We start from the raw sequence: 10,464 nt of genomic DNA, 5'->3' as shown, positions 1-10,464 counted from the left end.
TGTTTCCGTTAGATCTTTCTCTAACTGCTATTTTTTCTTTTTTAGGTGAGAAGCCTTGGAAATTAGTGTACCTCGTAGGGCTGGCTTCATAGCATCCCAGTAAATAATAGGGGAAACTTCCTCTGTATCATTGTCTTTGAAATAATGTTTAATGTCCTTCTCTATATCATGTCTAAACTCAGGATTTTCTAATAAAGAAGTATTGAGGGTCCAGTGTCTCTGTGTCTTAGATTGGTCTTGTAATATCATGCATTCCAGCCACACATGGTCCGACCAATGTGTTGGTTCTATTGATGTGGACAGTATGTGGTCCTGCAGGGATGGAGATGTTAATATAAAATCAATTCTGGTATGCATGTTGTGCTGTGCAGAGAAATATGTGTAATCCCTTTCTCCCGGGTGTGTAATACACCAAATATCTACCAGGTTATGGTTTTTGAACAGTGTTGCTAATTTTGTGAAGCGTCTTGAAGACTGTTTATTGGTAAGGCTATGATAGGATCTATCCAGAGTGTTATCCACTATAAAGTTAAAATCCCCCCCTACCATAACATCCCCTTCCTCAAACTCTTGCAGTTTCCCAAGTGTCTCTTCTAGAAAATGCAATTGTCCATTGTTTGGCGCATATATTGTTGCAATGGTTGCAATGGTCATCAATTTCCCCCTTAATAAAAAGATACCTCCCATCCTTATCTTGCTTTTTGGTGATAAAAGTGAAACAAAGATTTTTCGCTAGTAGAATCGCCACTCCATACGATTTCGAGGTGCTGGAAGCGAGATACTGTAATTGAAATTTAGTAGAGCGGAATACAATGAGTTCTGTTTTTTTAGGTGTGTTTCCTGTAATAGAACCACATCAGGTTTTTGCTTTAATATGTTTGTAAGGACTCTTTTCCATTTGATATTATTGTTCAGGCCACGTACATTGACTGAAAATATTTTTATACCCATATCTATTGTGTCTTTTAGTTTATGGAATGATGTATAGTTAAGATAGTGTAGATTTTTTAGTCCAATAGCAATTTGGCAACTACTGAAGTTGAGATATGATCTATAAGAGGGAACTTAACAGGTCCTTCGTAAAAGTCTCCCTCGTGAGGGATGAGTGAAATGATACCAGTGTGGCTGGAATGTGTGGCTGGAATGCATGATATTACAAAATGACCAATCTAAGACACAGAGACACTGGTGTTTCCTTATTAAGTGCCCAAGTATATAACTCAATAATTGGAGTAGTATGCAATCTGATCTGGATTTCCTGGATGCTCCTGCAGAGTGCAGGGGGTTGGACTAGATGACCTGCAAGGTCCCTTCCAACTCTAACATTCTATGATTTCCTATAGTATAGTGTATAATGAAAATCCAGCAGTGGTGATATTAATGATGGTCACTATAGGGCGCCTGATGACAGAGAAAGTACTGCTGGCAGTTTCTTAGGATATCAGGTTCTATATCTGTTGAGCGTCTGTTATAATCTACATATGGTATCCGGCTCTTATGTGGTGTGCGTATGAATCTAGTACAGCCTAATTAAGTCTCTGTCAGATCAGTTATTGCAGTGCCCTTAAATGTATTGATTTCCAACTTTCTCAGGCTAGCACTATATTTCTCTTTCCTGTATTAAAATCTAAAAATTAATCAATTTCACAGTTTAAAATCAATCAGTATACGAATTAATTTTTATACGGATAATCAATGTGTTAATTAAAATCAATTGTAAAATCAATCAGGTAAGTATAATTAATTAGTTTATAACACTACTTATGACTATACTCTCCTACACTGAGATTAAATGTGTAGGAAGCTGGTTTTTCGTACTGAGAGACTAGTAATCCCATTTTACATGTCTAAGAGTCTGGTCACTAGTAGGACTCCATTAAAACCTCCCGGTATTCCACTCACCCTCCCCCCCGACCCCTTCAATGATTATAAAATTGATTTGATTTTGTGTACAACCCAAAACTTTATAACAATTTATAGGAGGCATAAAACTTTTTTAAGAGCAACAGCGAACAGTAAACCAATGTCTGTGTCTTGGTTGTAATTCACAACCTTATAGCTACAAGATGCAATTTTGTTATAAGAACTTTAAACATCAATCCAGAACTTCATAACAAATGATCTAAATCTAAACTGTGTTAGTTTTAGGAAAAAATGGGCTGATATCAAGATAGTTCTGTGGGATTTTCCTCTGTGATTAGCTTGTAACACCAACGGTGATGACAAGATGTATTTGATCCCAGCTTCCACTAGGCTGTTAGTCATTGGCTTAAGTTTGTGCCTTTTTTGTAGGGCTTCTTTTGGCAAGTCAGGATAGACCTCTATTGCAGATCCTTTGTATTTAAGACAGCCATTGTATCTTGCTGTGTTTAAAATTCGTTTATTGTAATGTAGATCCATTACTGTGATTAAGATATCTCGAGAGGGTCTGGTCTTCAAGATAGCAGGCGATCCTAAACGGAACGCTTTTGTGATGACCGGAGAGATATCTTTCTCTACTCCTACTTGTTGAAGTAGCCAGTTGGACACATGTGTTATTAGTTCCCCTTTTTCTTCAGTCTTCTCATCTATCCCTCTCAATTTGAGGTTATTTTGTCTGAGGGTTTTTTCGGCTAGTAGATCTTCCATTATCAACATTTGTTGTATGTCCAACTGATTTGCCAGACTGTTCTTTAATGCGTTTTCTGCTACATTCTTCGTTTCTGTCAGGTTTCTCTGGATTATGTCTAAATGCTCATAAAAGGGTTTCATTAGAGAGGAGATCTTGTCGAGGAATGTTGTTTCCAAATTAGTCAAAGCCGACGTTAGCTCTTCCATTGTGACTGGGCTCGCTATTCTGTCAGCGCTTATGTTTCCCACCGCCATTTCGTGCGTCTCTCCAGCAATTAGACCTGAGGTGGGAGATAGAGTCAGCTGTTCTCTGAGCGTTTGGTCCATCTTCAATTTTTAAAGATTTGGTTGCAGGTCGTTTCGGTCTTTCTTCCCCACGTATCTGCAGTCGTCAAAGGTTGTAGGATCTGTGTGGGGAATCGGTAAGGGGGGGAGGTGTGGAGGAGCAAGAGGTTTACATTGAGCGCTGCCAGAAGTCCTGGACCAAGTGCATTTCGGCCTCCAAGGCCTTCTTCAGAGGTCAAAGTACTGTATACATGCACACTATGACATATAAGCATGTGTTAATGCTAAGGCAGGTTGATTATAAGGCATTCCAAATATTCTGTGAGGCAAAAAAATTAGGTTGTATGAAAAGTTTTCTTAGGGCGCGATCACACGCACAATTAGCCGTGCCATAGGTGCGAATGCCGGATGGATTTAAGGGCGCAATCAGACATGAACATCGGGGAAGCGCCCCGCATCCGTCGGCAACCTGTTTTGCTCCACCGCAGAAGCGGAGTAAAAAGACACTGGGGAAAGTCCTGTAGCAAACAGGTTGCCATGGGCCACAGACGAACTTTCCCGTCTGATTGCTCCAGCGCGTTTTCATGGCGTCGGGATGGTCTGAACAGGCCATCCTGACGCCGTGCCGTTGTCCCCCCCCTCTCAGTATGCGCATCATCGCACACTCCATAGGGAGCATCAGTGCTAAAATGTGATTCATTGATTCCCTGTTTAAGCGAATCGGAAACAAATGGCAAAAAAACCCACAACAACCCCAACTCACCCACGGTTGTGTCTAATCACGCAGTGGCAGGCTGCGCCCGCAGCTTCAAAGGACTGTGTGATAGCACAACTGCGGGTCAAATTCCTCCAGAGGGAATAGCCTCGCTTCCCCTTTGGTTTATCTCGCACGTGTGACTGCACCCTTAAACTTTTGAGTACACACATCCAGGGAATGCAGATTTAATAACTCCTTCTGACCATGGCTATCAAAACCCTCATTATGCACATATATCTAATCAACCTTTAACTTACAGTATTTCAGACTTTTAATTTTCTTAGGGTCTGTGTCCCAGCAAGCTGATGACCCCCTTCCTCAGATATGCAACTGTTTTCTGCTATAAATACTTCCACCTATCTCCTGTAACCACATCGATGCATCTAGGCAGCACTAGTTTCTATGACTTTCAGGAGGAAATACTATCATAGTTTTAGTCAGAAAACTCATTTAGAATGATGACTTCTCAAGAGAAATGATTTATGGTAATTGAAGACCTCCCAAATCTGGAAAAGTATGGTTTTGTTTTAGTGTTTTTACTAGCACTGGGAATCCCCTTGATTTTTTTCTGTTCAGCTCCCTTTCACAGCCACTCACCAGTTTTCATTGTTGATGTGGTCTCCAAAACCTGGGGTGTCAATGACTGTCAGTTTCATATGGACACCTTTTTCCTCAATATCTGAAACAGAAGATGAATAATTCAAGAACAGGACACCATAGACAGTGGAGAGGGAAAAAAACACCTTCACACACACTCATTTTCACCTGAAAAGGGCCTTGGAGCCCAGAGACCTTAAAATGCTTCTGTAAACTTATTTCTTAGATAGCCAGGTAAAGAAAAGGATTTACTTAGCCCCCTCTCCCATCTCTCAGGACTCCTCCAACAAGACATTTCCATGATCCCTTGCCAAGGGTTTACCATGTGTGATGGACTTGATTTCAATTGTCTTGGGGATACGCTCTTCAGAAGTTGGCTGCACAGATTTGCGGCTGATTTTTGATTTGAAGAGGGTGTTGATTAGGGTAGATTTCCCCAGGCCACTCTGACCTGAAAAACAGCAGGATTGTACAAATATAAGAAAACTCATGTTTCACTAATAAGAAACTACATCTGGTCTAATTGTCATACCGCATTGAAATTGTATTCTGATACCATTTGATTATGCAGAATAAGCGTGACATACCTTATCTTCAGCTAAAACAAAAATTGACAATTTTAATTTTGTCTCATATGGCTTACCACAAAGTTAAGTCATACGAGAATACTTTATTCCTTTTTTTTATTTTTTTGCCCCCCATAGGGGATTTTTTATTGCATTTTCTATACAACGAAATTAGGAACAGGATCTACAAACTATAGGAGAAAGTAAAGAAAACCCACTAAAACCCCAAGAGATGGTGGTCATACTTAACAAGTTGGTCATGCTTAACAAGTTAGCTTTTAACTCAGTGTTCAATTCAAGTTCATTGAATGTGGTCATCTAATAATTTTTTAAAACTTAAGTAAAAATTTAAACACCACCGTATCTGACTTCTTAGAGAGCAATAAAAGAAGTACTTATAACATAACATTGTAAGAGATTTCAGAGTGCAATAACATCTCATCTTTTATACTTTTTCTTTCTCAAATGGTAGCTTGTCTTTGGGGCTACCACCCCCAGCTTAGAGTCTGAATCTTCATCTGAAGATGCCACTGCTCCCTCTTCTTCACTTTCTTTGCTGCTGGCTTCTTCCCTCCTCCTCCTCTTCTCCTGCTGGACGATTATGTTGATGTAAAAATTCATGTGCCTTTTCAACAGAGTCAATTTTTTCTTTCTTGTCCATAAATTTGAAGATTGTGCCTTCGGGTACAATCCATCTATAGGGGATGTTGTTCTTTTGAAGAAATAAAACCAAGTCTCTATATTTTCTTCTTTTCCTTCTTATTTCAAATGGGATGTCCTTCAACACTTTTATTTCTTTGTCCTTGATTTTCAAGGTAGTTCCGTTTGTTGCTTTGAGGATTTGGTCTCTCACTTGTCTTCTGGAGAATTTTACCATAACTTCCCCTGGCATATTATTCTTTCTTATAAATTCTGAATACGACCTATGGATTGTATCAATATCGCTTTGTAGTATGTCCGTTTTTATATCTGCCATAGGGCCTAGAGCCTCGCACACAATCTGCTTCAGATTCTCTCCCTTCTCTTCCGGAACACCTTGAAATCTTAGAACATAGCTTGCTCTTTCCATTTGTAGCTGTAACAAATGAGTCTCCCCCGTTAGTCTTTTTCTCCATCACCTACAGTAGTTTTTTAAGCTTCTTGGTGTTGGCATCCACTTCTTTCAGCTCTTGCTCAGTTTTATCTTGCTCAGTTTTTTTTAGCTATCTCAGTTAATTGAGTTTGCTGTGCATCGAACTTATGGTACAATGCCGTAACTTGTTCCAGCAGAGGGCGCAAAACTTTAGTCAGCATCTTTTGCAGCACTGTAGTTGTGTCCTGTCTAGGCACAAGACTTGCTGGGCTAGCAGTTCGGGCAAGAAGCTTTGGTTTCACTTGCTTGTCTTTGTGATCCTTCCTCATGGGCACCATGTTTGGGAATTGTTTACTTTTTTATAAAAGTGATCACAGTCTCTGATACTCTTGAATCAGCCTAGTAAGTTCTTAAATGCTCTTTATTCCAGTCCATCTTGCTTCGTTAGCCCACCCCCCTATACACAGTGGCTCAAAGTTCACTTAGTTTTTCTTAGCGGGGGAGAGTCCCCCCCCCCGCTTTCAAAGGGGAGGTTTCCGGCTAATTCTTCGGTGTTCCTCGCTTGAACATTAACTCACAGTTCAACGATAGATCTGCTTTTGTTTTCTAGTCGCTTCCAGTGCTGGGACCAATGAAGCCCTCGCAAAGGTTGGGAGTGGGATCCCCACCCCCGAACCGCTCCGACTCAGGCACAAGACCTCCGTCTTCACTGGATTCAGCTTCAGCTGACTCAGTCTGAGCCACCCAGCCACGGCCTGCAGAGCTCGATCCAGGTCTTCTGGTCTGGAGTCTGACTGGCCGTCTAACATTTATTTAGTTACTTAGTTATTTATTTTTGTATTTATACCCCGCCCTCCCCGCGAACGGGCTCAGGGCGGCTTACAAGAGGGAAAGATATGCCCATCAGATAGAGCTGGGTGTCATCAGCATACTGGTGACATCCCAGCCCATACCTCTGGCCGATCTGGGCAAGGGGGTATCAAGTGTCTATCAACTGTGGCTGGGAGGTTGTGGCTGAGCATCAAGACTTTGTCTGCAAAATGCCTCGCAAATGCCTCAAAGCAAATAATCAATTCCCTAGTATTTTGAATGTTCTGAGGCAAGGTAGTCAATGACCAAATTATTCTAAATAATTGGGCCAGGCGTGAGCTTGCAGACACAATGGAGGCTGCATAGAAATGTTTCTTAGTGGCCTTCACCACCATCTCATAGGTTTTCATAAACAACCTATATGATGTTCTTGGAGCTTTGTTGCGGGCTCATCACCATCTTCTCTCTAGTCGTCCTGGCTCCCGTTTCATCCAACTCAACTCCAGGGAATACCATGGAGCCAATTTGGAATGGGGGCGAAGAGGGCGTCAGAGAGCAATCTCATCGATGGCTTTGGAAAGATGTGTTTGCCAGTCTTCCACTAGCTCATCTAATGAGTTGCCAGGGGAAATTGGATCCCACAGAGTTTCCTGGAACCTGCTGGGGTCCATTTGGCTCTGCAGGCAAGCAGAAATCCACTCGCCGCCCAAACAGGAGTTAGGAGCACTTATTTGGACCTTCAGGACAAAGTGGTCTGACCATGGTACTGCATCAGCAGTAATCCAGTCCACTATAACCACTGAGGCAAAGATAAGATCCAGCATATGGCCTGTGGTGTGTGGGAGCCAAAACAAACTGGATGAGTCCCAGTGCCACCATGGACAACACTAGGTCCATGGCCTGAGAGGACAAAGAATCATCAGCATGGATACTGAAGTCTCCCAAGACCAAACGTCTGGGATACTCCAATGCCCAGCCCAATATGGCCTCCAGTAGACCCGGCAGGGCATTTGCTGGTGCACTGGGTGGACAGTACACCAGCCAAATGGACAAACTCTCCTTGGCCTTCCGCACCAGACCCACACATTCAATGCCGGCTATCTTTGTCTCAGGGAGTGCCCTGAAGGAGAAAGCCTCTCAAATAAGCAGCACCACTCCCCCCCCCCCATTAGTCCAGGACTGGTGAAAGACTGAGAAACCTGGGGAGGGGGGCAGTTGACTCAGGGCGACAGTTTCACCCTCCTGTCTCAGTCACACATGCCAGGTCTACCGCATGCTCTCCCAGATAATTATGAAGAATGGTGGTCTTATTATTGATAGACTTGGTGTTACATAATACCAGTGTCGTAGAAGGTTGTCTCTTCTTATCCCCACAGCCAGCATCTCTCGATACGAGATGCAGGTTGGAAGGAGATCAAAATTCCTGTATCTCCCTCTCCTTCCCATAATCTGCCCAGTTGATTTCTCATACATTAATTCAACTGTCCCTACTCCTGCCTCCCTCAGTTAAACAAACAGCCCTAATATTAATAATCAATTTGCACACTGACCTGATTACTAGTAGACTCCAATAGTGGGAAAATACAACATAATTAGGCTAAGGGACAAATAATAACAACAAGATGATGATGATGATCTTAACTGAGTATGACTGCCAGTTAGTTTTAATTTTCTAATTCTTCTTCTGAACTTGTGGCTCATGTACCTCTTTTCCCAATACCATAAAGCTCAGTAATGCAGTAGCAGTTTGTCATTCAAGATTCCAAAAAAGCCTTGTTTTATACTAACTATGGAACCATCCTATTTGGCAAGCGGTCAAGCCAGCCTTAGAACTCACACCAGCTGTCCTTGTGTCATTTTAATTACAACATTTTAATAAACGTGTCCTTTTCTCATCTTCTAGCTCATTAGCTTATGGTTTATACCTTACAAGAAAAGTTCCATGATGTGGAAAAAAGGAAGACCTTTTCTCTGAGCTATTTTCTAGAATGGAGAGTCTTTTCACTCTAAAATGAAGTCTCTTATGAGTAGGACTGTAGCCAGAAAGGAATGACAGCATATTGCTGGCTAAGCGCCGTAACAATAAAATTCATTCATTCATTCGAATGACAGCATTATACTTGGACATCTGACAGGACATAGGATCTCAAACTGTGTCCAGTGAAATTTACTGTCAATGGACTTGCCCTGCCCACAGTTTCTTAATTCAGAGCTACAAGCAGTGGTCAGGAGAACCATAAGTTCTAGTGGGAAAAAAAAATTCAATTAGATGCACTGCTAAGTTGTACAGTTACTCCAGCTGCAGCAGCTTCCTATTAAAAGTACAAGTTCTTGACCTCTGAAATCCCAGTAAAAAAAAACCAGAGTATGAAAAGTGAATAAACACTTTGACAACCAGCCTATAAAAAACCTGCAGGTAAACTTGGAGCTTTAGTAATAGGTTGGAAAGGTTTTTAAAATCATAGAACACCACATTCCGGATCTAAGTGTCAGTAAGTTATTTCCACCATAAGGATGGAAAGAAATAATCCTGCCAAGGTAACACAAGTAGCTATCACACAAGGAGAATCCACTGAACAGCACTCCCAAGGACTCACCAACTACCATTATGTTGAACTCAAACCCTTGCTTCATGGCTTTCCTCCGCATCTGCTCAAGGATGGCATCGATCCCAACATAGCCAAAGTCAGCTATTGGTTTCTCTGTCCGTGTTGGTGTGGCTTGCTTAAGGGCAGCATCCCGAGGGGTGTCTGTCATGCTGTCTGGATAGCTGGGAATAGCCTCTAAACCTGCTGGTGAAAAGAGATATTATCATAATTAATAACAATGGTAAACCAAAACAAAAAAGACATGTAGCAATGTGGAGTGTTACACTACTGAACATCTTAAGGACTCCTTTCTTAAATGTAAACCTGCTCAAACAATAATCTGAGATCCTACCGAGTATGGCACAATTTCCTGAAATGAGGTGAATTGTCTCAAAACGCAGGACTTAATTGTGGTGGTACCTTAGCTATTTCCTAACTATTACTATACCTTTAATCTTTGCTAAATTTCAGGGTCCAGGTTAAAAAAAAATCCCATTGGTGGGATCATTTAGCCATTTTCTTGTTATATTGCTACTAAATGAAACCCATGTTTAGTTTATATCCAAGTTTTTATTTGTTGCTAAATTTAAGATTTTTTTAATCTGCTTTGTTTTTATTGACAGATTGCTTTTAATTCCCACTCAAAATCTTGAGAATCTTATGGATATAAAGCAGCTGATAAATACTTTAAAAAAAATAATAAACATTGAAGGGTCTGAGTCACATCTTAGTAACTGGGGTGGACCATGTGAAAAAAGGCCAGTGAAAATTATATACCACAAAAAAGGGGACCCTCGATATTCGCGGGGGGGGGGGAGCTCCACGCAGAGGAGGAGGAAGAAGCCGCAGGTAAGCCTCCCCCCCCGGCACCAATGGCGAGGCCCGGGTGACTCCTACTGGGTCCACCAAGCCTTCTCCCCCGCCCCAGCACCAACAGAGAGGTTCGTGCGGCTCCTGCCGGGCCCACCAAGCCTTCTCCCCCGCCCCCTGGCACCAATGGCGAGGCTCCATGCAGAGCAGGAGGAGGAGGAAGCAGCATCAGGTAAGCCTCCACACCCCCATCCCCAGACACCGGCGGCGCAGCCTCCAAACCCACCGATCCCCCCCTGACCCCGGTCTCCTCCACCCCCCTCCCGGCTCCAGCGGTGAGGACTGAGCGGCTTCCAGCTGCAGGGCCCC

At 42.3% G+C, this 10,464-nt stretch overlaps 1 protein-coding gene across 6 annotated transcripts in view; it reads right to left on the bottom strand.

Moving 5' to 3' along the window:
* SEPT9 (septin 9) overlaps positions 1-10,464 on the bottom strand; it is a 326,641-nt gene that overhangs the window by 25,803 nt on the left and 290,374 nt on the right. For 5 of the 6 annotated variants that reach the window (XM_015414344.1, XM_015414347.1, XM_015414346.1 and 2 more), the window contains 3 exons: positions 9,295-9,489; positions 4,572-4,700; positions 4,250-4,331 (listed from right to left, as the gene is read on the bottom strand). In XM_015414344.1, coding sequence (XP_015269830.1) covers positions 4,250-4,331; positions 4,572-4,700; positions 9,295-9,489 — 406 coding nt within the window. The remainder of the gene's footprint in view (positions 1-4,249; positions 4,332-4,571; positions 4,701-9,294; positions 9,490-10,464) is intronic. The other variant, XM_015414345.1, reaches the window with a different exon arrangement.

Source organism: Gekko japonicus, unplaced genomic scaffold, assembly GCF_001447785.1.
Source record: "Gekko japonicus isolate JY-2015 unplaced genomic scaffold, Gekko_japonicus_V1.1 scaffold152, whole genome shotgun sequence".
Lineage (NCBI taxonomy): Eukaryota > Metazoa > Chordata > Lepidosauria > Squamata > Gekkonidae > Gekko > Gekko japonicus.
This window is presented reverse-complemented; position numbering and strand designations above follow the sequence as displayed.